This window comes from Musca autumnalis, unplaced genomic scaffold, assembly GCF_047663935.1.
Source record: "Musca autumnalis isolate F117 unplaced genomic scaffold, ASM4766393v1 scaffold_1, whole genome shotgun sequence".
Taxonomy (NCBI): domain Eukaryota; kingdom Metazoa; phylum Arthropoda; class Insecta; order Diptera; family Muscidae; genus Musca; species Musca autumnalis.
Window position 1 is genome coordinate 315,006,740 of NW_027411644.1, and position 27,993 is coordinate 315,034,732.

At 34.3% G+C, this 27,993-nt stretch overlaps 4 protein-coding genes across 30 annotated transcripts in view; 1 reads left to right on the forward strand and 3 right to left on the reverse strand.

Moving 5' to 3' along the window:
- Window positions 1–27,993, reverse strand: part of LOC141389958 (ubiquitin carboxyl-terminal hydrolase 46-like) — a 426,104-nt gene that overhangs the window by 248,857 nt on the left and 149,254 nt on the right. The window lies entirely within an intron of this gene.
- Window positions 1,326–3,515, forward strand: Nepl15 (Neprilysin-like 15). The gene has a single exon (XM_073964368.1). The coding sequence runs from the start codon at window positions 1,408–1,410 to the stop codon at window positions 3,448–3,450; it is 2,043 nt and encodes a 680-aa protein (XP_073820469.1). The 5' UTR covers window positions 1,326–1,407; the 3' UTR covers window positions 3,451–3,515.
- Window positions 10,826–13,003, reverse strand: LOC141392748 (endothelin-converting enzyme homolog). The gene has a single exon (XM_073965660.1). It carries the CDS (start codon window positions 13,001–13,003, stop codon window positions 10,826–10,828), a length of 2,178 nt encoding a protein of 725 aa, XP_073821761.1.
- On the reverse strand, window positions 15,495–17,702 carry LOC141392749 (neprilysin-2-like). The gene has a single exon (XM_073965676.1). It carries the CDS (start codon window positions 17,700–17,702, stop codon window positions 15,495–15,497), a length of 2,208 nt encoding a protein of 735 aa, XP_073821777.1.

Consider the following 27,993-nt stretch of genomic DNA (forward strand, 5'->3'; position numbering starts at 1 on the left):
ATAATTTATCTAATTTATTCACATGACGTAGATAATTTATCTAATTTATTCACATGACGTATATAATTTATCTAATCTATTCACATGACGTAGATAATTTATCTAATTTATCCACATGAAGTGAATAGTTTATCCACATGACGTGGATAATTTATCTAATTTATCCACATGACGTGAATAATTTATCCAATTTATCCACATGACGTGTATAATTTATCTAATTTATCAACATGACTTGGATAATTTATCTAATTTATCCACATGACGTGGATAATTGTCCAAATTATCCAACGACGTGTATAATTTACTTATTTTTCCACATAACGTGGGTAATTTATCCACATGACGTGTATAATTTATCTAATTTATCCACATGACGTGGATAATTGTCCAAATTATCCAACGACGTGTATAATTTACTTATTTGTCCACATAACGTGGGTAATTTATCCACATGACGTGTATAATTTATCCACATGACGTGTATAATTTATACACATAACGTTGATAATTTATCTAATTTATTCACACATGGATAATTTATCTAATTTATACACAGGGTGCGGATAATCTATCTACTTTATCAACGTGACGTGGATAATTTATCTAATTTATCCACATGTCGTGGATAATTTATCTAATTTATCCACATGACTTGGATAATTTATCCACTTTATCCATATGATGTGGATGATTTTTCCACTTTATCCGCGACGTTGATAATTTACCCACATGACGTGGATAATTTGTCTAATTTATCCACATGACGTGGATAATTTATCTAATTTATCCACCGGACGTGGATAATTTATCTACTTTATCCGCACGACATGGATAATTTGTCTAATTTATCCACATGATATCTACTTGTATTCTACTTGGTATCTACTTTATTCACTTTATCCACATGAAGTGGATAATTTATCCACATGAAGTGGATAATTTATCTATTTTATCCACATGAAGTGGATACTATATCTAATTTATCCACATGACGTGCGAAATCTTCACCTCTAAACACCCTATCTCCTGGAATCGATTTTCCTATTATTGAATTCTGCACGAATTGTGTGTCATGATTTGACTGACCACTCATTCACTACTACCCCTCGTATTTCAATATTCAATTAATTAAATGAGTTCCGAAACAAATAAAGACTACGAGTACTCTCAATGACATAAAAACAGACTGGCCGAGAATGAATGACGACTAAATACAGCATCCATCGTATGGACAGACAAAAACAAAAACAATAGAACAAAAAAACCCAATGGATGAGATAAGGAATTGAGATTTTAAAATTTTCAAATTCTTAATTAGTTTATTTTAGATAGGCAGCGAGTAAGGAACAAATTGTAAAACCCGAATCAAACAAAACAAAAATAATAATAGCAGAAAATCTCAAAATGGAGAGTTTCAATAAAATCCAACTGTTAACCCTGTTGTTGGCAGTGGTGGTGGTTAGAAATGTCGCCTCAATACCGGTACAACAAAATTATACCTCGGAATTGTTGCGCTTAGCCAAAGGCTCCGAAATGAAGACTTTCTTAAATGAAAACAAACCACCATGTCAAAATTTCTATAAATTTGCCTGTGGTCATTGGGGTCGCTTAAATCCTGCCCCGACTCGTGGTAAAAGTTCCCACTTGGGCCAGCTGATGGAATTGTATAGCAAAAAATGTGCCGAAATGTTATCGATTGAAAGTAAAAGTGATTCGGGCATTGATCACAAGTTGAAGGATTTCTATGAGTCGTGCAAGGAAACGGGTAAACTGGATAAGGAAGGTTTGGAACACATTGTAAAGGTGGCAGAGTTTGCTGGTGGCTGGCCTGTGGTCACCGATGTCAATTGGTATGAATCCCAATACGATTGGTTACATGTGGTGGCCAATATGCGTCGCAAATTGGGTGTGGATGTGTTGATCGGCTTGAAAATCGTTCCCGATTTTATGGAACAGGATATGAATCGTATTATGGTTGGTGCCCCAAAAATGTATTTGGATCGTGACTCATATTTGCAGGAGGATAAAGAAAGTTTACGTGTGGCCTATACTACCTCGATTGAGAATCAACTGAGACGTTATTTCCCTGAAATGTCGGATCAATGGGCTTCCGAAGTGGCCCAGCAAGTATTGGCTGTGGAAAAACGCATGGCCGAAGGTTTGCCCAACAACAAGGCCTTGACCATAGAACAATCAACACGCTTGCGTTACACGGCCGATTTGAAGGCCGCCTATGGCAGTTATGTGGACATTAACCGTTATTTGAATTTGATTTTCAATCAATCGATTTATGCCCAAGTTTATGAATCTCCAGAGGATTACTTCTCCACTTTGATGGATGTCATCAAATCAACACCGAAACTAACCATTGCCAATTATACCATGTGGAAGGTATTGGAACAGTTTGAATTACCCCGTGCAAAATTGGCCAAAGATTCTCAATATTGTGTCAACAAAGTAATGGAATATTTCCCGGAGGCTTTGGAGAGCATGTTTTTGCGTAACTATCCCACAATGGAAATCATCAATGAATTGCAATCGGTGTGGAAGGATATTAAAAAGACATTCCGTTCTGAAATCCAAAGTTCTCAGCGTCTAACATGGATTGGGGCAGAAACGAAACAGAAGGCCTCGGAGAAGTTGGAGGCCATGGAATTACAATTCCCCTCACAAAATTCCCATCAAGCTGAGCAAATGCTAAAGCTTTTCATACGTCGCACAAATTACTATCAAAATCTCATTGCCATTTGGCAATGGAAGACGGCTTTGAATTTGGCCCAACTCTATGAGAAACCCCAAGAACCCACACCCAAATATACCTTACCCAATTATATGTATGAAATCAATAAGATTGACATACCAGTGGAATTTCTGCAAGTTCGTTTCCTATGGGATCCTTCATATCCTCATTCCATACTCTATGCCACCTTGGGCTACTTGTTGGCCCAACAAATGCTCAAGGGCTTTGATTCTCAGGGGCGTAAGTACGATCAACATGGTTACCCCAAGGCCTGGTGGGATATTGTTTCCGAAAAGGAATACGATAATCGTGCCCAATGGTTTTTGGAACAATACAAGGAATATAAATTCCCCAAATGGATACAAACCGAGGATAAGAAGCTAATCAACACCTATGTGGCTGATAATGGAGCTCTCATTATGGCGTATAAGGCGTATCAACAATGGTGGAAGAATATTGCCAATAGTGACTTGGCGGATCAGGAAAATTTACCTCTCATGGATAAATACAGTCAAAACCAGCTGTTCTTTATTGCCTTTGCCCAAACCTGGTGTGCTGATTATGCTGAAGATGTTGCGGAATTCGATGATTTGCCGGAAATGTGGCGTGTCATTGGCGCCTTGGCCAACTTTAATGACTTCTCACGGGAATATCAATGTGAGTTGGGTAATAAAATGAATCCAGAACAGAAACGATTTTTATATTAAGAAATTAAATATTGTAGTTTTTTTTTTAGTATTTTTCTTAAATAAAAGTTGAAATATTTTTGGAAGTTTTTTTTTTTTGTTTAAATTGAACAATATTTTGTTTTATTTGTATAAATTTTTTGAAAATGTTATAAGTGATAACCTTTTTATGATCCCCCTGCATTGAAGAAGGGTAACATGTGTCAAAACGTTTCCAAATCTCCAAATAGATTCGAAGAGATCACTATTCGCTTATCAAGCGAAAGAGTTGGTGGGTTTATAAATATAAGAGGGAGTTGTAATAGTGAGTGGAGAGAAGGGGAATAATTGAAAGAATATTGTCTAAGTGAAATAGAGCTGCCGTTTTTTATTATTTCTAAACGAATGAAAATATATTTAATACAATATTCAACGGTCGGTTCTGTTCTCGTTTGACAGTTGGCTGACAGTTGAAAATCAAACTCAAACGAGAACAGAACGCAGAAAAAAACTCAATTCCCTGATGATGATCGAAATATCGGAAAAATAAAAGTGAAAAATAAAAAACAAAAAACAAAAAACAAAAAACAAACTTTGTTTTTATTTTCACCTGAACTCGAATTATTTTTTTTTATTATTATTCATTATTTTGATTTCTATTATTTGATAATTATTTCTTTATTACTTGTTTAATATGATTTATTACTGTTTTTTTAAATATTATTTTTGTTATTATTTTGTTATTAGGCAAATAATAGTAAAAATATCGTGTATTATGTTTACTATTATTATCTCTTTATTAATTTTATTGTTTTATTATTCATATGCGGCGTATATTTTTTACTACTACTTATTTATTTTTACTTTTTATTATATTTATTTATTATTATTTGTTTATTATTTTTGTTAATATTACTCTTTGTTTATCATTTTTATATTATTTAAATTTTATTTTATTATTATCCTTTTTTTATTTTGTACCATTATTTTTTATTATTATGCTTTATTATTAACACTTATCATTATTGTTATATTTTTAATATTTATCATTATTATTATTTTGATATTAATACATGTTATAACTTATTATTATTATTATTATTATTATTATTATTATTATTATTATTATTATTGTTATTATTATTATTATTATTATTATTGTTATTATTATTATTATTATTATTATTATTATTATTATTATTATTATTATTATTATTATTATTATTATTATTATTATTATTATTATTATTATTATTATTATTATTATTATTATTATTATTATTATTATTATTATTATTATTTTTATTATTATTTTTATTATTATTTTTATTATTATTTTTATTATTATTTTTTTATTATTTTTATTATTATTTTTATTATTATTTTTATTATTATTTTTATTATTATTTTTATTATTATTTTTATTATTATTTTTATTATTATTTTTATTATTATTTTTATTATTATTTTTATTATTATTTTTATTATCATTATTATTTTTATTATTATTTTTATTATTATTATTATTTTTATTATTATTTTTATTATTATTATTATTTTTATTATTATTTTATTAATATTTTTATTATTATTTTTATTATTATTTTTATTATTATTTTTATTATTATTTTTATTTTTATTATTATTATTTTTATTATTATTTTATTAATATTTTTATTATTATTTTTATTATTATTTTTATTATTATTTTTATTATTATTTTTATTATTATTTTTATTATTATTTTTATTTTTATTATTATTTTTATTATTATTTTTATTATTATTTTTATTATTATTATTATTATTATTATTTTTATTATTATTTTTATTATTATTTTATTCATATTTTTATTATTATTTTTATTATTATTTTTATTATTATTTTTATTATTATTTTTATTATTATTTTTATTATTATTTTTATTATTATTTTTATTATTATTTTTATTATTATTTTTATTATTATTTTTATTATTAATTTTATTATTATTTTTATTATTATTTTTATTATTATTATTATTTTTATTATTATTTTTATTATTATTTTATTAATATTTTTATTATTATTTTCTTTATTATTATTTTTATTATTATTTTTATTATTATTTTTATTATTTTTTTTCCATTTATTTGATAAAAGTTTATTTATTTTTGTTATCGTTCTCTTTCGAGACGAGCTAATTCATCAGAAGGTTTTTTTGTAAATTTTTCGCACTTTGCTGAGGAGTGCTCCTTAGGTGTATCTTGTGCGGCAATCTGCCTATGCCTCTGCCCTAAATTTTTCGTTCTATATATACTGAATTTATTGCGAAATTGCAATTAGGAATTCAATACAATGGGTTTTTTAGGGTGACGTAGGGGAGGAAGATACCAAGGAACGGTCCTGACCGGTTTTAACATGGCAAAGTCTTGGACCATCTTTCATCTCAAGTGGACACTGACCTCCCCGCGTGTCACCTGGGGAACTGCCTTTAACACCCTAACATGTGCCGCGCGTTCACTCAAAATAACGTTAAAAACTTGGGTTTGGGCGTCGGGTTAGTAACCCTCCCCTAGAAAAAAACAGTCTACTATGAAAAACGTTTTAAGGATCATGATCTGCGAATCTGCACCTCGAATGTTCGCACTTTTTATAGAGAAGGTGCAGTCTTCGCATTGGCAGACCTACTTGAAAACTACAAGGCCGATATTACTGCAATACAGGAAATACGATGGCTTGGGAAAGGCGTCACAACAACACCTAAAGGTGACGCACTGTATTATAGCTGCCATGACGTAAAGCATGAGTTTGGTTGTGGATTCGTAGTTAGTCGGAGACTAAAACATCTGGTATCCAGCTTCACCCCAGTGAATGAAAGACTTGCTGCAATTCGAATAAAAGCTAAATTCTTCAACGTCAGCTTTATTTGCGCTCATGCTCCCACTGAAGAAAAGGACGAACAGACCAAAGATATATTTTACGAGCGCTTAAAAGAAACATATGACCGTTGCCCTGCCCATGACATTAAAATCATTCTAGGCAATTTTAATGCCAAAATTGGAAAGGAGAATATCTTTGGCCCAACAGTCGGGAAATTCAGTCTCCACAGTGAAACATCTGCAAATGGTATGAGGCTGATAGACTTTGCAGCTGCAAAAAACCTAACCCTAACCTAGCAGTACCAGATTTAATCATCTCGATATTCATAAGGGCACCTGGCTGTCTCCAGATCAAAGAACAAGTAATTAAATTGATCATGTTGTGATAGATGGAAGACATTCATCGAGCGTGTTGGATGTACGATCGTTCCGAGGCGCAAACATTGATTCTGACCACTACCTTGTTGCAGCAAAGGTACGTACCCATCTAAACGTAGCAAACAAAGTACGAACAGACACAACAGGAAAGTTAGACATCGGTAAGCTGCAATCACAACAGATAGCCACAGCATATTCCACTCAACTAGCCCAATTGCTTAATCAAAGCACTCCTCATCCCGATTACATATCAGCGCAATGGCAAAGCATTGCCCACTCCAAGCAAACAGCCGCAAAATCCATACTTGGATACCAAAGATCTCCACAAAGGAATCCATGGTATGATAAGGAGTGTCGTGCTGCCACCGAAGAGAAAAATGCGGCATATAGGGCTACTTTACAATCCGTAGGAACGCGTAGCGCACGAGAGAGATACAGGGAAAAAAGGAGAGAAGAGAAACGTCTTTTCCGCAAAAAAAAGAGAGGAATGGAAAAGCGGGAATGTGAAAAAATTGATATGTGCAGGAGCCAGAATGAAGTCCGAAATTTCTACCAAAAAGTGAAACATCAAACAGATGGCTTTGGTACAGGCACATCCTCCTGTAGAGACCAGCTAGGTAATCTAGTAACAGATACAGATAGCGTGCTCAGGATATGGAAGGAACATTTCACCAATCTGCTGGTATCCAATAGTAGCGAACCACATGATACCACAGATCTAATCCCAGAAGATGGTATAGAATGCCCGGCCAAGATGAGGTAAAAACAGCAATCAACCGGCTGAAGAATAATAAAGCCGAGCTTTTTAAAACCGGAGGCGATGCGCCGATAAGGTGTATGCATCAGCTAGTTAGCACCATCTGGCAGGAAGAACGCTCACCCGACGATTGGAACCTGGGCATCCTGTGTCACGTCCACAATAAAGGAGATACGACTGTATGCTCCAACTATAGGGGCATAAGTCTTCTCCCAATCGCCTATAAGATAGTGTCAGGGATATTGTGCGAACGACTAAAGCCAATGGTCAACGAAATAATTGGACCATACCAATGTGGCTTTAGACCTGGCAAGTCCATCATTGACCAGATATTTACCCTGCGGCAAATCCTGGAGAAGACCCAAGAGATGCAGATCGACACCTACCACCTTTTTGTCGATTATAAAGCAGCCTTCGACAGCCCGCTGCGTTCAAAGGTATTCCAAGCCATGTCTGAATTTGGTATCCCCGCAAAGCTCATCCGGCTTTGCAAAATGACTTTAACTGATACTAGGTCCTCAGTTAAAATTGGAAAGAACCTCTCCGAACAGTTCAGTACCAAAAGAGGTTTCGGACAAGGAGACAGCCTTTCGTGTGATCTCTTCAACATCCTGCTAGAAAAGGTTAAACGAGGGGCAAACGTCAAAAGAAGTGGCACGATCTACACCAATAGTCACATGTTACTTGCTTTTGCTGATGACATAGACATCATGGGACGATCAGTAAAGGAAGTAACTGATACCTTTAGGAAGGTCGAAGCAGAATCTGCGAAAGTGGGTCTGGCGGTAAACGGCGAAAATACCAAATTGATGGTGTCGACGCGCAAGGCGTCCATAGAGCTCGGACCAACTGTGGAAGTTGGTACCTATAATTTTGAGGTAGTTAAAGACTTCGTCTACCTCGGCACTGCCATAAACACAACAAACAACACCAGTTGTGAAATAAGAAGAATTGTATTGGCCAACAGATGCTACTATGGTTTAAGTAAGCAATTTAAAAACAAAGCCACATCTAGCCAAACAAAAATAACAATATACCAAACGCAGATACTACCCGTGCTAATGTATGGCTCAGAAGCATGGGTACTTGCGCAAGCAGATAAGGCAGTGCTTGGTGTGTTTGAGAGGAAAATTCTTCGAAAGATCTACGGGCCGATTTGCGTTGACGGTGAATATCGACGTCGTATGAACCACGAGCTATATCAGCTATACAACGACATCAATATAGTTAAACGTATCGAGATGCAACGATTGCGTTGGCTGGGCCATATCATAAGAATGAGCGATGACGAACCCTCTAAAAAGGCGTATTAATACATGCCCCATGGTGGTTCACGCAGAATCGGCAGGCCTAAGCTTCGATTGAGCATACAAGTGGATGAAGAAATTAAAAGGCGCGGTATTTCAGAAAGCGAAGCGAAAACCAGAGAGAATTGGAGATCTTTTCTTAGTTCGGTCTATGGAACAAATGTGTTTTTAAAGCAGATGACATTGCCAACCCTAATGTTATTCATTTACGATTTTTTGCAGGGCGGACTTTATTTCCACACAGCTGCAATTGCCTACTACACGTAGTCACATGCAACTGTACTAGTTTTGGGATAAGTTCTAGTATTTGTGAAATTTTTAATTAATGGAACTATCCGGGCCTGACGGAGTTGCAGTGAAAAATGATATCTAGCGAAGTCCCAGATTTCATTTTTAGATACAATTCCCCCTATGTCATGATAACTCTATTTATTATACCCTCAGCCTTTAGGCTAAAGAGGGTATTTACACTTTGATACGGCCAAAAATGTGCCTCATCGAAATAATGGTTTTAGACCCCAAGTATGTTTGTACGATATCCGTTTCAGACAATTTTGAGTCGATCTAGCAATGTCCGTCCGTCTGTCTGTCTGTCTGTCTATCCGTCTGTTTGTCTGGCTGGTGCGCACGATAACTCTCGAACGGATCAATCGATTCGGTTCAAATTTTGGGTATCGAAATATTTTGTCCAGATTTGATTTAAGTTCGAAGATGGACCATATCGGTCCACTCCTTCAGGTACCTCCCCCACAAAAGTTCAAAAAATTTCGGAAAAATTGTCCGCACGATAACTCTTGAAGGGAGTAACCGATTTGGTCCATAATTTGTATATCGTAAACATTCTACAAGAGGAAGATGAGGTTGCAATATGGCCTTAATCGGCCCACTCCTTCGAGTACCTCCCACACAAAATTTCGGAAAAGTTCAGTTTAGGGCCATCTCTCGAATCACTGTGATTTTTGTTTTAGCAACTTGTATTCACTGCCCTCCATACGACGGTACAAGTTTAATCAGGGGCAAGTCCATACTTCCTGAGAAAATAGCCTGAAAGTTGCAAAAAAACCCTATGACACCGTGTGAGGTGGTTGGAGCGCAAGATAACTCTAGAACGGATCTGCCGATTCGGTCCAAAATTTGGCCTTTGTAATATTTTGTCCAAACATAGTCTAAGTTTGAAGATAAGCCATATCGGTCCCCTCCTTCATGTACCTCCCCCACAACCGTTCAAAAATGTTCGGAAAATTTGTTTATACGGTAACTCTTAAAGGGAGTGGCCGAATTGGTCCATACTTTACACATCCTAATATATCTACTAGATATAGATAAGGTTCAAATATGGACTATATTTGTCCAATCCATCCGGTACCTCCCACACAAAATTTCGGATAAGTTCACTTTATGACCTGCTATCGAATCACTTTGATTTTTGTAGAAGCAACTTGCATTCACTGCCTCAATTACGATGGTAAACGTTTTTTCAGGGGCAAGTCCATACTTCTTGAGCAAACAGCTCGAAGGGTGTAAAAACCCCCTATGGCACCATATGTTGTGGCTGGAGATCCACTTCCATAATGGTCAATGTCGATCCATTCCTTTTAGTATCTCCTCCGCAAAACTTTTGATCTTTAATCCTAATCAACATTTTTGTCGGTTCAAACGCCCAAAATTTTTAAAACCTCCTAAATACATACGTATTTTGGGAAAAAAATAGTTTCAATATACACAGGCTGAGGGTAAGCCTCTGTCGGCAAAGCCGACTGATACTTATTTACTTGTTTTTGTATTTATGATGAATATTTTTCCTTTTTGCAACACAATTAGCCCTAAAAGATAGACAGCACTTCGAGAAATTCCCTTTTAAAAATTGTTGGCAACCCTAGCCTAGAAATCATAGATAAGAATAAAATGCTCTCTCACAGCTTCTAGTTGCAGTGGGTCATCAACGAAACATTTGTTCCACATATTCTATGTTGCTCGGACTTTCTTATCAGTGGACAGATATGTCAGCAGAGAAATAGAAAAAACAACAACAAAAACATCTTTTTCAATTCACAGATTTTATTTTTATTAATCATTATTTTCCACTTCTCTTCACTACATCTTCTTCTTCTCCGTCAATAAATTACACACTTATCCGCCGCATTCATTTCACTTCCTATGGCACAATGAAATTCTCGAGCAAATTCAATGAAATTTGTCAAAGGACCATTGACTTGGTAACGAGATAGGCTATGCTTACTATAGGGACTGATGCGATAATGCTTTGAGGGATCCAATTTCTTTGGTTTCTTACGTGACTCACAGTGGGCCTGGGCAAAACCTATGAAAAATAATTGAGTATTGGTAAAATCCAATTCGGGCAAAGTCTCTTTGGATAGTTTTTCATTGTCATTGCTGGGATTTTTATAGAACAGCCAATCCAAATAGGCATTAAAGGCAGTGTTAAGACCCACACTCTGGGCTATTTGACGCCTTATTTTGGTGGCATTGTGAACACTGTAGGGATCATTGTGCAGATAATTGCCAATTTGTTCGGTAAAACAATTGGCCTTTTTGTAATATTCCACAGCCGTATGGCTATCCCAATGTTTGTGATCTGGATTATCTGCTGTCCAGCCGAGATCATCAAAGGCTGTGGCCAAAGTTTTGGCCAGTTTTTGGCCAATCATGGCATAACGCATACCATGGGGCAGGGCGGCTTGATAGTACGGTGCCTGTAGTACCCCCCAACCAATATCAATACGTTGATGATAGGGCCTATACACCATGCGCGTTTCATAGGCCTGAACCTCATCCTTGGGCATTGGTTTTTCCGCGGAAAACAAACGATTCACTTCATGGGCCCTTACCTCACCCATTATCATGCGTAGATTTTTCCAAAAATCGTTGCGCACAAATTCCAGGTTTAGGGAGAATTTTTCATAGTTGGGAAATTGCAAAGACATTTTGGCCAAACGCTTCTTACCCAAACGCCGCGTGCTTTCCTCAATCCAATCTTGGTTGAGGGACTCTTCCATTATTTTCTTGAGTTGTTCAAACACTCGGTTCAGCTTATGTTGATCCATGGTATTGGCATATTTACGATAGTAAATGTCGCCCAATACTTTCGGGAAATATTTCTTAACCACTTGTAGGCAATAGCCGGGCCTACTGCTGGGTGTATCATTCAGGGGAAAGTTGAAGTAGGTCAGGGCCCGATACATTATATAATTGGCCACCACTGTTTTGTTGTACTCCTCCGTCTCCTCGATAACTTGTATCAGTTGCTCAAAATACTTGGGGCTTTTCATGAATACCGGTTTTGTAACTCCCACACCAAAACTATTCGACACAATGGCATTAAAATCCAAGGTGTTGTTAAATTGCTGACTAAAATTGTTTAAATTTTTGCGATCATAATTCGTGGTGCGATTCTCCGGTTTAAGGCTGCCTACAAATTCCTCCTCCTCATCCTGACTGGAATTTATATACATTGCCTTACACAAATCATGTTCAAAGGTTACCATATCCGCAGCCACATGTAGGGCATCTTCCTTTCGCATTGACAACCAGAGACGCAGGTTATCCGCCACTTCTTGTTCCACCCAATCATAGGTCTTGTCGGTAACATCAATTAACTGGGATGTCTTGGCATTGCACAAGGAACGCGGTATCATGGTGGAGGGTTCTTGCAGATACAAACTATTTTCCTCCATGGTTTGGTAATTGTTATCCACCTCCATGCCAATAAGAATGCTCAGGCCATAATGATAACGCAAAATGGCCACAACATGTTGCCAATCATAGTTGTGGTGATGGGCCAACCAACTTGAACCCGGTATGGCGGGGAAACCACCGTTGTTCTTAATAAAATCACTTAAAAATGCCTGATGGGATGCTTCACCCTGCTTAGCTTCTAGGCAACTTTTATAGAACACCTTTACTCTTCGGGCAGCAGCAGTATCTTCCAGTGTGACATTTTCATCCAATAAATTGTGTAAATCTTCTTCGATTTTCTCTTCCAAAATGGTTTTTATTGTTTGACCCTCATCTTTACCCGCCGCGGGAGGTAAATGATATCGGGGCCAATTGCCACAGGCATATTCATAGAAATCTTCACATGGATTAACACTCAAATTCATATATTGTAGAACTTCACGACTTTTTGCAGCTCGTATTGCTTCTTCTTGTTTGTAGATTGGAAATGTTGTTGTCTCCGCAAACACAACGCGTCTAGATGGCGCTGACATCCACATTAATAGCAGCGAAACACCATTGAGAAGGTGTGTCAATTTGTAGCACGACGCTCCCATTGCTTCTTCCCACCACCACACAGCCGCTTCAAAACCACCACTTCACACAATGAGAGCTTTAAAACTAAACCTCCGCTGGCGGATTAATATTCTATTCTATTTGTTTACAAAAATCAATTTCATTGCAAAAGCTTTGATGTTGGCGTATCTGTGTGTGTGTGTGAGCATAATCAGTGTTTATGAATTTTATACTAGAAAGCAGGGTTGCCATTGCATAACATATCCATGGGGAATGTTTCGCTATACATACCAATATTTGTGATCTGGATTATTTGCTGTCCAGCCCAGATCATCAACGGCTGTGGCTAAAGTTTTGGTCAGTTTTTAACCAATCATGACGTAATGTATCAGGCAAGGCTGCTTGATCGTAGGGTGTCTGTAACACGTCCAACCAATATCAACACGTTGATAATATACATATTTCATAGGCCTCAACCCAATCATCGGACATTGGTTTTTCGGCCGAAAATAAACGATTCATCTCATGGGCCTTTACCTTAGGTTTTGGTCCAAATTTGATAGGCATCATGGTTGCCATTACATCAAAATAACCAAAGAATTAAAGAAATCCACATCTAAGGTAAATATCCCAAGGCTTTTTTTCTTACCTAGGCCTGTTCAGAGCTTCCTATACCCCAATTGGGGACTCCTATAAATATGTTATTCTCATACATAATGAAGTGTTTTTATTTGGAAAAGTAGACCGGCTGATTTATTTTTCTATACCGAAAATGTCCTCAGGACAATTATTGGTAGATTAAATTAATTTAATATTGCTCCTACCAACAGCGAAACCGGTCACATAATGGTGCTTGTGTGGGTTCGAAATGTGTAAAAATGGGACGCGAGAACAAAATGAAAAAATAAAATGAAATAAAAAAATAAAATGAAATAAAAAAATAAAATAAAATAAAATAAAATAAAATAAAATAAAATAAAATAAAATAAAATAAAATAAAATAAAATAAAATAAAATAAAATAAAATAAAATAAAATAAAATAAAATAAAATAAAATAAAATAAAATAAAATAAAATAAAATAAAATAAAATAAAATAAAATAAAATAAAATAAAATAAAATAAAATAAAATAAAATAAAATAAAATAAAATAAAATAAAATAAAATAAAATAAAATAAAATAAAATAAAATAAAATAAAATAAAATAAAATAAAATAAAATAAAATAAAATAAAATAAAATAAAATAAAATAAAATAAAATAAAATAAAATAAAATAAAATAAAATAAAATAAAATAAAATAAAATAAAATAAAATAAAATAAAATAAAATAAAATAAAATAAAATAAAATAAAATAAAATAAAATAAAATAAAATAAAATAAAATAAAATAAAATAAAATAAAATAAAATAAAATAAAATAAAATAAAATAAAATAAAATAAAATAAAATAAAATAAAATAAAATAAAATAAAATAAAATAAAATAAAATAAAATAAAATAAAATAAAATAAAATAAAATAAAATAAAATAAAATAAAATAAAATAAAATAAAATAAAATAAAATAAAATAAAATAAAATAAAATAAAATAAAATAAAATAAAATAAAATAAAATAAAATAAAATAAAATAAAATAAAATAAAATAAAATAAAATAAAATAACATAAAATAAAATAAAATAAAATAAAATAAAATAAAATAAAATAAAATAAAATAAAATAAAATAAAATAAAATAAAGTAAAGTAAAGTAAAGTAAAGTAAAGTAAAATAAAATAAAATAAAATAAAATAAAATAAAATAAAATAAAATAAAATTAAATTAAATTAAATTAAATTAAATTAAATTAAATTAAATTAAATTAAATTAAATTAAATTTAATTAAATTAAATAAAATAAAATAAAATAAAATAAAATAAAATAAAATAAAATAAAATAAAATAAAATAAAATAAAATAAAATAAAATAAAATAAAATAAAATAAAATAAAATAAAATAAAATAAAAATAAAATAAAAATAAAATAAAAATAAAATAAAAATAAAATAAAATAAAATAAAATAAAATAAAATAAAATAAAATAAAATAAAATAAAATAAAATAAAATAAAATAAAATAAAATAAAAATAAAATAAAATAAGATAAGATAAAAGAAAAACAGAATTCTAGTTCTTCCCATTTCTCTAATACAAAGGGTACCATATTTAGTACATTTTAGTACTTTTCGTACTCTTCTAGTTCGAATTTTCCAAAAACGCAGCTTTATCTCACCCCTAGCTCAATCGGGGACTTTGTTTCCATAGACTGAGGACCACATATTGAACACTTTTCCCAGACCCCTGAGGAATTTATTCCTTTGCCTCCTTAGATAAATTTCCATGTCCTTCGATTTACATATTGTGAATGCCTCAAAAAACTTTCCATTTCTAAATATTTTCCCTTCCAAAAAATAATAAAAAAATTAAACATATTTATTTTTTATAATTTATTGATAAATAATTTAATTTACAAAATTTCTTAAACAAAACTGCCCCTAAAAACCCCTTCGAAAATCACTTCCAATAATGGAACATTTGTCTGCCGCATTCATATCGGCACCAATCGGGCAATTAAAATCCAAACCAAATTCTTCATCATTGCTTACGGGGCCATTAATACCCAACCTTTCGATGGTGTGTAAATCCAAAGGACAACATTGGGAGGGTTCGCCAGGTGGTTCCTTTGAATAGCGTGCTGCACAACGTGTTTGGGCAAAGTTAATGAAAAACAACTGGGTATTGCTAAAATTCATTTTCGGCAGAGTTTCAAATTTCAAATCTGGATTAGCAGCGTCCTGCTTGTCTAGCCAATTATTATAGGCTGTGAAGGCAACACTTAATGCTGTAAAATCGGCCATAATTTCCCGCAACTGGGTGGCATTGCGATACACCTCAGGTGTATTGAAGAAGTAGCTGCTCACTTGGGAGCGGAAACATTCCCGTTGGCTGAGAAATTCATTGAAATCCAAGTGTGAAGAATATGCCGCTGCTGGGTGGAGTTTATTATTTTCCAACTGCTCATCAATGTGACGCTTGATCAACTCCCGGGCAATGGCAAAACCCAGGGAGGAGTACTTAAGGGATTTGGGATAATTGTAGGAATAGAAGGGAGGCTGCAGTAGGCCCCAACCATATTGTAAAGTCTTTTCATTGCTGGCAAGTTGGGTGCCAAAAGCTTCCACAATATTTGGCGTTGCCACTTGAGGCTGTCTTCCCCCCCTTTGCGGAGGTGCTGACATAGCCTGCTGTTGCTGCACATTGTTTTGTGTTATGGATTTTAAAATATCCCAATAATGGCCATTGGTTTTAATACCAGCATAGGTGTTCGGGTCAATACCTCCCTGATACAAGGGTTCACTTATCTGCAGTGCCTCAATGTGTTTTCTCAAATGCCTTGGTATTGCCTCTTTTATGTCACGAAAAATACTCGCCACATCGTACTTGACAAATTCCCGTATCTGCGCCGGCACAGAGATTTGATAGAGATTACCCATATATTCGGGAAACATTTGTGTTACCTTGCGCACACAATAGGGTTTGCGTTCCACCTGAGGTAAACTTAATTCCGACAAGGCCCGATAGATAATGTAATTGGCAAAGGAAGGTTTGCGGCCACTAATGCTGGTTAAATACTGCATATACTCGGGGCTGGTAATTTCAAAATCTGTGCGCCCATGACCCTGGACCTGACCCATACACAATTGCACGAAATTAATTAACTTCTGATTGGCCTCCAATTCAATGGAGTTTTGCTGGGCACGTAGATGAGGAGGAGGTGGTGGTGATCTACCCTGCCTTCTTGGTGGTTTATTGTGCAGCAGGCCGCCACCGCCTCCGTAGTTCGTTAGAGTTTCTTGAGGTTCCACCACCACTTCCTCCTCTTCTTCTTTCCCCAATTCCATTATATCTCCCTTTCTCATAAATTTACATAGGTCAAATTCAAATCGTTGGATATCTCCAGCCAAGCGAGTGGCATCTGCCTCCGCAAAATCAAACCACAACTGTAACTTTTCCTTGATTTCCATTTGTATGGTTTCGAAAATCTCATCCTGTTCATCAATTTGTGGTGCAGCCTCTGCATTACACAATTCCGCTGGCATAATGGTGGTCAAAGGCTCCTTCACCACCGGACGGCCATTTGCTGCGGTTGAAAAGACTATCAAAATATCCAGATTGAAATCCAATTTTAGCCTTGCCAATATATCCACCCATTGATAGGCCCGTTCACGCCAAGTATCCTTTATGTCCGGCAGCCCACCATACATGGCCACGAAACGTTTTATAAACAACTTTTCCTCATTCCATGTTGTGGCAAGGCAGGAACGATAGAATTTATTCACCACCGGATGGGGATTGCGGCTGGGATCATCAAGTCTCCGTTGCAGCTGATGCATCACTCTCTTTTCTAAAATACTAGCCAATGTTATTAAATCACCCTCTTGACCATCGGTAATATTCTGAACCTGTAACCAATTACCACAGGCATATTCGTAAAAATCTTCACAGGGATCTTGTTCGGGTTTTAAAAATTTCAACATTTCTCCACCTGTATAGCGGCGATCTGTTACAGTCTGGACATGTGATAAGCCACCACCAATATTGACGGCACCACCACCAACACCATTACCACCCGCCGCTATTCCTCCTCCTCCGCCACCCCCAATATTGCCTGCCACAAATCCTGAAGCTGGTTGATAGTTCATATTATGTCGATTCGCTGACTGTGGACTTGTAGCAGATTAAGCAAATTCATAAAGAGGTAGGACAGATCTGCATTGTCATACTAATGGAATATTCCATACCCACAAATACTCTTGTTGTGCATTCATCACTCTCAAAACAAACCAATTTATTCCCTTTATTCAGCTATGCATGGCAGAATCAAAAGTGTTATATTTGATTGTAATATTACAAGAGCCAACTGTTATACTATTGAGTACAATGTATGGCATTTCATGGGGCTCTATTTTACCAGCCGTGGACAATTTTTTTTTAGTATGCAAATGTAGTCGCCAAAAACAATATGTAATGGTAGAAATCGTTTAACCACGACAAGACAAAGCTACAAAAATTAATAAAAAGAAAGACAAGAAAACCGGCTATGTTGCTAGGGTAATGAGGAATTTAATAATTCTGTTTCGATCTCTTCTATTCTGATCGTTGACCACTCAAGTTAAAACATTTTTCTAGTGGAACAATATAATAAGAAACAAAAAGATAAAATGTACTTTGAAAGAACTTTGAAATTAATCATAAACCTTGATAAACGATTTAAGTAACCAAAATACTGTTTTTGCAACGAACATTAAATAATTTAAAAAGTACCGTGAAAATTATAAATGAAATTTAAAACAAAAAAAACTGGTATTTTTCATGGCTTAATTAATGCCTTATCATTCAGCGATATTATAAAAGTTTGCCCGTTTTTTGGACAAGTGCATCATCCAACGTGGAAGCATCCAGGCTCTCCTTACCGTCTCGCTTACATAGCGAATCTTCATAACCAACGCCCATCAGTAATTTGACAATGGATACCCATAAGAGGGAGTGAGACATATTAATGGTGTTAATGGTGATTTCTAATGAGCTCTGCTGTTCCTGATATGTACAGTTTCTAAATAATGATAGCTTTTCGATGATTTTGATGATTTGCCGTCGGCTAAACAAAGCCAGCAATAATTTATATAAAAAAACAACTTTTAATAAGTATTATTGTGAATTTTGTAATTTTTTTACGTGATTCTATTTTTTGCCAATAATTAACTTAGTCTTCGCTAAATTTATTTTATCTTGATAATTAAAACATAAGAAACGGATCATACAATTTTGCTTAAAACAATGTGATTTTCACTTGTGTGAATGTTTCATTAATTAATTAATCTTAAAATGTTTAAAAATGTAATTATTTGTAAATAATTTCTATATAACTTGCATGTTAGAGTTTATTAAAGTAAATTCTTTTTATTGCACGGTTTACCCCGTGAATAAAAGGTATAATCAATGTAAGAATTTGCATCAAAATTGAGAAAAGAGGTTAGGGTTTGGATAGGTGTTAATTGTTTTTTTATATTTGCAGAATTATACAACACCGCATGTATTGAGCTCGATCCATCGGCAGTAAACCAAGGTAACATAACCTACAAATAATTCATCAAAACCTAAATCATCATCCTAACCTAATTTCATACCACTTCGTGTAAGTAGTCGTATAACATGCAGATTATATAATTTATGATAGACTTTGACTATTATCTTTAAATTAATCATTATTTGAGATATTTTTTTTTATAAAAAAAAATTATTTATAAGACACTAAAAGTGTAATCGATTTAAACAAACGATTTAATGAATTTCCTATTAATAAATGAATTGTATATTGTATTCAAAATGAACTAATTAGACCTTTTTATGGGAATTGTTGATAGTGATAACATGGCGGTTTAGTTGGTCTCATCAATGATTAGGGAAGTAGCTAACAGAATATCATGGACACTAGTTACTTATGTTTTATAGCGGGTGGGAACAATTTAAAAAGGTGTCCCAGCGAAAACATCACTCGCATACTCTTACAGTCTGTGATTCAAAAATTATAATATGTCAGGTACTAGTAACAAGTCTTGAAGTGGTTAATTTTTTTTTTCTCTTTGAACAGTTTAACATTACTGGTTTGGAAAGAACCTCCCCCAATCCGGCGAGCTCAGCCCGTTTCAATACCACTCAAGCACTCCAAACCGTAGTGGAAAATGCAAAAAAAATTAACAATTATTCAAACAGACTGTTACAAAAAGAGAATGGCGCCCAACGAGATTGGCAAGTTTTAATAATTTGTTAATGTCGTATTTTAGTTATTCATAAAAACGAGTCCTCGTGATAATTAGTATCGAATTTAACGCAGTGCTTTCGTTTTTATATCTTCCATTGTTACTTACTTCAGGTCATATGTTGTTTTTAATGAATAAGAACATATAGTTGTTGTATGTCTATTTCTTTTGCACATGTACATAAGTGTCTATGTATAGAATGAGTCTAGAACATCACATTTAAAACTGTTGATTTCTTTTACAGCAATTCTTACGTGACATTTTTTTTGCTAACCATAAACCATTAGTTTCAATAGTTTTTGTTTGCAATTTATGTAAGTCATATATATACTAGATTGGAAATCTGGAGTATTATAGCGACATGAATTGCATATAAAATTTACAAATGAGGGGATTTTTTTTGGAACACAGATTGTAATTTAGACCATACTATCCGTTTTTGTTTTAATTCACTATCAACAATTCCCCATACATATATGAAAATTTATAGACTGATACAAGGAAAGCTCGCATTTAAATTTTCAGACTCAGTTTGAGTAATGCCAAGGAAAAGAAAAGTAGTTAGTTTGTCAGATAGCGAAGATCCGCATAGTAGAAATACTGCATTAGAATATACTTTTGACGAAGATTCAGTAGTTCAGGCTACTAATAGACCTCGTTTTAATATAAGTCCTATTCGGACTAGATCTAGAGCTATATTATATCAGCAAAATCGTATAAATTATTCGGATATGTCGGAACAAAATAATCTACCGGGGACTTCCCAGCAATCGATTAATGCACCTTCCACAAACGGTGTAGCAGACTTAACTGCTCGTTTGGAAACTGTTTTCGTAACGGAGTTTACTGCTTTACGACAACTTTTAACCGAAAGTTTAAACGCAAATAGGAATCAGTCTGCAGGTAATGAAAATATAAACCTTCAAAGTAGAGAAACTATGTCTAATAATGATCCTTCATTAAACGAAAGTTTAAACACTTCTCGATCAGGTGCACCTTCACCAAATATTTCTATCAAAGTTGATAAATGGAACATTTCATATGATGGAACTGAAGATGTGTCAGACTTTCTATTCAAAGTAGATACCTTAGCAAAACGTAGCAAATGCTCGGACGAAACTCTTATCGGCAGTTTTCACATTTTACTAAAAGGAAAGGCTGAAACATGGTTTTGGGCCTATTTGAGGCAAGTTCCAAATACCTCATTGCCTGATTTAAAGAGAGCCATGAGGAAACAATTCGGTAGAGCAGAAAATGAATGCGATAAAATTGTTAAAATCATAGAGAGAAGACAATTACCAAAAGAGTCATTTGACGATTTCTTTACCGAAGTAATTACCATGAATTCTCGTTTATCTCAACCCATGAATGATATGAAAATGATAGATTTGATTAAAAATAATGTAAAAGAGTCAATAGGGGCTTTATTATTTATGGATGACTCACTTGATCTGGATAGTTTGAGAGATGCAGGGAGGAAAGCAGAGAGATATGTAAAACGGCAATATCAGTATAAAAATCGCAAATTTGTATCTGAAATAGAAAACTCCACTGAATCTGAAACTGGTGATGATAATGATTGTGACGTAGAAGCATTTAAGTTGCATAAAAATTCTAATTTTGGAAAGAAAGAGATGGATACCTCTCGATTTAAATGCTGGAATTGCGACCAGATGGGTCATTCTTATTATGAATGTCCATCCAATGTAAGAACTCTCTTTTGTTATAGATGTGGAGAGAAAAATGTAACGACTCCGCTGTGTCCAAAGAGACATCAGGAAAACAGAAAAGTGAACGAGTAAATGAGGGTACCTCGTTCCCAACTCTGTATCCCTCTATCGATATAGACTTAAAGGCAACAACATCAGCAACAAATTGTCATACTGACATAAAAACAAACAATTCGCAAGACTGTAAACATACAGCTAATCAAATAGATTCTCAATTATCGTTGCATGAAAGAAAGCTAAGGTACGAAGAAATAAGAAATCGGATTTTTAATAAAAAACCATTGTCTAAAAAAATAATAAAATGTCGTGAACGATTTCGGAAACGAAAAGCTTTTAATAAATTAGTAGCATCCACTTGCATAAATGAGAACCAAGACTCAAGGCCGTATGCCAAGATTAATTTGGGTGAAGTAGAGCTTTTCGGATTGCTGGATTCAGGGGCATCAATAAGTGTTTTGGGTAAGGGTTGTCAAGACCTCTTAGAAAACTTAAAACTTGAGTTTACACCAATATTTAGCTCCCTGAAGACAGCAGATGGGGGTTCACAACGGGTTATTGGGTTTGTAGAAATTCCTGTTACTTTCAAAAACACCACTAAAAATATCGTATTTTACTTATCTCCTTCTTTGCGACAACCAGTTTACCTGGGTGTTAATTTTTGGAAACGCTTTAATATAGCTCCAGAGATTTTTGTGTCCGAAGTTTCTTTAGATAGCGAAGCTTTTATGACATCTACTGAAAACATGCATACTTTAACCGATTTCCAATTATATGATTTGAAACGTGTCGTTGAACTTTTTCCATCTTTTAAAAAACTCGGTCTTGGTCGAACTTCGATGGAAATTCATAACATTGATACGGCAGATTCAGAACCTTTTAAAATTAAACATTATCCTCTTTCACCACCTCGACAAGAAGAGGCATATAAAGAGTTGGACCGAATGTTGTCATTAGGAGTAATAGAAGAGAGCAATAGTCCGTATTGTAGCCCGATAGTTTTGGTTAGAAAACCTGGCAAAATAAGACTTTGTCTCGACTCTAGGAAACTAAATTCCCTAACAAAAAAAGATGCGTACCCTCTCCCACATATCAATGGACTTTTGAGCCGATTACAGGATACTCATTTTATATCAGGTATTGACCTAAAAGATGCATATTGGCAAATACCTTTAGATGATGTATCCAAAGAGAAAACAGCCTTTGCAGTGCCGGGACGGCCATTGTATCATTTTACAGTAATGCCGTTCGGACTCTGCAACGCGGCTCAAAGAATGAGTAGACTGATGGATAAAGTTATCCCCAGTCGACTCAGAGAAAACGTGTTCATCTATTTAGATGATTTGTTGGTGTGCACATCGGATTTCAAAAGTCACCTTGAGATGTTGGAAGAGGTCGCAAAATGCTTGTCTAATGCCAATTTAACTATCAACGTCGAGAAAAGTCGTTTTTGTCAGAAAGAAATCAAATACTTAGGGTATATTGTTGGTCAGGGTTGTTTGCGTACAGATCCAAGTAAAGTTGAGGCTGTTGCCAAATTTCCAATACCTAAATCTCCACGTCAGATCAGACGATATATTGGTATGACTGGTTGGTACAGGCAATTTATAGCCAACTATGCTGATTTAGCTGCCCCACTGACCGATTGTCTGAAAAAGGCTAAGCAATTCGCATTGACTGACGAAGCAAAACTTTCCTTTGAAAAATTAAAATATGCTTTAACGACAGCCCCTGTACTAGTTCAACCCAATTTTGACAAAATGTTCACGATACAATGCGATGCTTCCCGTGTAGCTGTAGGGGGAGTCTTAACACAACATGGTGATGACGATAAGGAACATCCGATTGCGTATGTTTCCCAAAAATTGAACAAGTGTCAAAAAAATTATACGGTCACGGAGTTAGAATGTTTGGCCGCGATAGTATGTTTAAAACGATTCCGACCGTATGTTGAAGGACTGCCATTTAAGATTGTTACCGACCATCATAGTTTGCGCTGGCTCATGTCGCAGAAGGATCTCTCAGGTCGACTTGGTAGATGGAGTTTGTTGTTACAAAGCTTTGATTTTGAGATAGAGTTTCGAAAAGGATCCACTAATATTGTTCCGGATGCGTTATCTAGGTTAGATGTAGACGAGGTAGATATATCTGAAGAATCTGTACCTATAGAAATAGATCTGACGTCGGAATATTTCAAATCAACAGAATATTTGAAGCTTATATCAGTTCTCGAATCAGAACCAGACAAATTTCCAGACACCGTTGTTTCCGAAGGCTATATTTATCAACGAGTTAAGTTTAGAAAAGGTGTATTCGAGGACGAAGATTCATTGTGGAAATTGTGGCTTCCTTTGGAACTAAGAGCCGATTTGATTGAACGTGTCCATAATGTTGCATCCTGTCATGGAGGATTTAGTAAAAATTTGCACAGAATTAGGGAGAAATATTTCTGGCCAAATATGGCAAAAGATATTAAAAATTTTATTTCAAACTGTGAAATTTGTAAATCTGTTAAACCCACTAACCAAATATTGAGACCTCCTATGGGTAAGCAAATCCTAACCGAACGTCCTTTTCAACGAATCTATATGGATTTGTTAGGACCTTACCCTAGGACCAAATTGGGAAATTCGATGGTATTTGTAGCCATCGATCATTTTACAAAATATATATTTTTGAAACCTTTGAAAAAAGCGAATAGTGGTGCTATCATAAAATACTTAGAGGAGAATGTATTTCACCAATTCGGGGTACCCCAGTTTATACATTCCGATAATGGATGCCAATTCGTTTCAGCACAAATGTCCGAATTCTTGAAATCATATGGAGTCAAACATATTAAAACGGCTTTGTATAGCCCACAAGCCAATGCCTCAGAGCGCAGCAACAGAGAATTTATTATAAAATTGAGGATTTTATTAAAAGATAAACAAGACAAGTGGGATTTGCATGTATCTAAAATAGCCAGTATACTCCGAAGTGACTTTCATGAGGCTATAAAGTGCTCACCATACTTCGGTGCATTTGGATACAATATGGTGCTACATGGATCTTCTTATGCTGTAATGGACAAATTAGGGTGTATGACTGAGGGACAATTCAACTATACTTCAAACGATGTAAAACTTCAATTAGTACACGAAAAAATCAAAGAGAATCTCGTTATTGCTCACGAGAAAGCAACAAAAAGCTATAACACTCGAAGCAAAAATATACAGTACAAAGTTGGACAAGAAGTGTTTCGTAAAATGTTCCAACAATCAGATTTTAAAAAGGGAGTTAATGCTAAATTATTACCACCGTACTCTAAGTGTCGAATTAGGAAAAAGGTTGGCTCATCTTGTTACGAACTTGAGACGTTAAGTGGGAAATATATTGGCCTTTATCACGCTAAAGATCTGAAGCCATTTTAAATAGTTGCCCAGCTAACTTAATCTCAGGGTGTGGCCGTGTCCCACGTAAAATTTTAGCATTAATCTGTTTTCCTTATTTTCGTCTTCTTCTTACTCAGACTGCAAAGAAGGTTTGTAGCAGATTAAGCAAATTCATAAAGAGGTAGGACAGATCTGCATTGTCATACTAATGGAATATTCCATACCCACAAATACTCTTGTTGTGCATTCATCACTCTCAAAACAAACCAATTTATTCCCTTTATTCAGCTATGCATGGCAGAATCAAAAGTGTTATATTTGATTGTAATATTACAAGAGCCAACTGTTATACTATTGAGTACAATGTATGGCATTTCATGGGGCTCTATTTTACCAGCCGTGGACAATTTTTTTTTAGTATGCAAATGTAGTCGCCAAAAACAATATGTAATGGTAGAAATCGTTTAACCACGACAAGACAAAGCTACAAAAATTAATAAAAAGAAAGACAAGAAAACCTGCTATGTTGCTAGGGTAATGAGGAATTTAATAATTCTGTTTCGATCTCTTCTATTCTGATCGTTGACCACTCAAGTTAAAACATTTTTCTAGTGGAACAATATAATAAGAAACAAAAAGATAAAATGTACTTTGAAAGAACTTTGAAATTAATCATAAACCTTGATAAACGATTTAAGTAACCAAAATACTGTTTTTGCAACGAACCTTAAATAATTTAAAAAGTACCGTGAAAATTATAAATGAAATTTAAAACAAAAAAAACTGGTATTTTTCATGGCTTAATTAATGCCTTATCATTCAGCGATATTATAAAAGTTTGCCCGTTTTTTGGACAAGTGCATCATCCAACGTGGAAGCATCCAGGCTCTCCTTACCGTCTCGCTTACATAGCGAATCTTCATAACCAACGCCCATCAGTAATTTGACAATGGATACCCATAAGAGGGAGTGAGACATATTAATGGTGTTAATGGTGATTTCTAATGAGCTCTGCTGTTCCTGATATGTACAGTTTCTAAATAATGATAGCTTTTCGATGATTTTGATGATTTGCCGTCGGCTAAACAAAGCCAGCAATAATTTATATAAAAAAACAACTTTTAATAAGTATTATTGTGAATTTTGTAATTTTTTTACGTGATTCTATTTTTTGCCAATAATTAACTTAGTCTTCGCTAAATTTATTTTATCTTGATAATTAAAACATAAGAAACGGATCATACAATTTTGCTTAAAACAATGTGATTTTCACTTGTGTGAATGTTTCATTAATTAATTAATCTTAAAATGTTTAAAAATGTAATTATTTGTAAATAATTTCTATATAACTTGCATGTTAGAGTTTATTAAAGTAAATTCTTTTTATTGCACGGTTTACCCCGTGAATAAAAGGTATAATCAATGTAAGAATTTGCATCAAAATTGAGAAAAGAGGTTAGGGTTTGGATAGGTGTTAATTGTTTTTTTATATTTGCAGAATTATACAACACCGCATGTATTGAGCTCGATCCATCGGCAGTAAACCAAGGTAACATAACCTACAAATAATTCATCAAAACCTAAATCATCATCCTAACCTAATTTCATACCACTTCGTGTAAGTAGTCGTATAACATGCAGATTATATAATTTATGATAGACTTTGACTATTATCTTTAAATTAATCATTATTTGAGATATTTTTTTTTATAAAAAAAAATTATTTATAAGACACTAAAAGTGTAATCGATTTAAACAAACGATTTAATGAATTTCCTATTAATAAATGAATTGTATATTGTATTCAAAATGAACTAATTAGACCTTTTTATGGGAATTGTTGATAGTGATAACATGGCGGTTTAGTTGGTCTCATCAATGATTAGGGAAGTAGCTAACAGAATATCATGGACACTAGTTACTTATGTTTTATAGCGGGTGGGAACAATTTAAAAAGGTGTCCCAGCGAAAACATCACTCGCATACTCTTACAGTCTGTGATTCAAAAATTATAATATGTCAGGTACTAGTAACAAGTCTTGAAGTGGTTAATTTTTTTTTTCTCTTTGAACAGTTTAACATTACTGGTTTGGAAAGAACCTCCCCCAATCCGGCGAGCTCAGCCCGTTTCAATACCACTCAAGCACTCCAAACCGTAGTGGAAAATGCAAAAAAAATTAACAATTATTCAAACAGACTGTTACAGACTGCGATAGTTTTTATTATAACCTTGGCCCAGACATTGTTTGCAGCTTATCACCATCAACACCACCAGCAGCGGCAAGAGTATCTCCCGCAATTTTCGACAAGTTTGTAACATTTTCACACGTAGACTATTAAATTGATACTGATTCTCAGCTTTTGGAACAATTTTGTTTTGAAACTGAAAGTTATAATCATCTCTTCCATTTGAGAATCATCAGAGTCGACCGACTTGATGTTGATTGTTGTCGTCAATGGTGATAAGAAGTGTTCTCTTTAGTAGGTTTAGTTCAAGTTTATTTTGTTGTGTGCGAGGAGGTGCAGCCCGGCTGGCTGCTGATTGTAATTCTAGATTTAAGTCATAGAATTGTTTGAAAGATTTTTGGGTAGATAGGAATATTTTCGAGGTCACAAAAGGAAATGGGCTGAAGCACACTTTTCTTTCGGAAAGGGTCTATTGAAGCACCCCTTTATTCAAAAGGGTCTATTGAAGTACCCCTTTATTCAAAAGGGTCTATTAAGGCACCCCTTTATTCAAAAGGGTCTATTGAAGCACCCCTTTATTCAAAAGGGTCTATTGAAGCACCCCTTTATTCAAAAGGGTCTATTGAAGCACCCCTTTATTCAAAAGGGTCTATTGAAGCACCCTTCGGTTCAAAAAGGGTGTATCGAAGCACCCTTCGGTTCAGAAAGGGTGTATCGAAGCACCCTTTCTTTCAGAGAGGGTCTATATAAGCACCCTTCGGTTCAGAAAGGGTCTATTGAAGCACCCATTCTTTTAGAAAGGGTCTATCGAAACACCCATTCTATCAAAAAGGGTCTATCTAAGCATCCTTTCTTTCAAAAAGGGTCTATCTAAGCACCCTTTCT

Coding starts and splice junctions, on each gene's coding strand:
- LOC141392748 (XM_073965660.1), bottom strand. CDS start 13,003: ATGGGAGCGTCGTGCTACAAATTGACACACCTTCTCAATGGTGTTTCG.
- Nepl15 (XM_073964368.1), top strand. CDS start 1,408: ATGGAGAGTTTCAATAAAATCCAACTGTTAACCCTGTTGTTGGCAGTG.
- LOC141392749 (XM_073965676.1), bottom strand. CDS start 17,702: ATGAACTATCAACCAGCTTCAGGATTTGTGGCAGGCAATATTGGGGGT.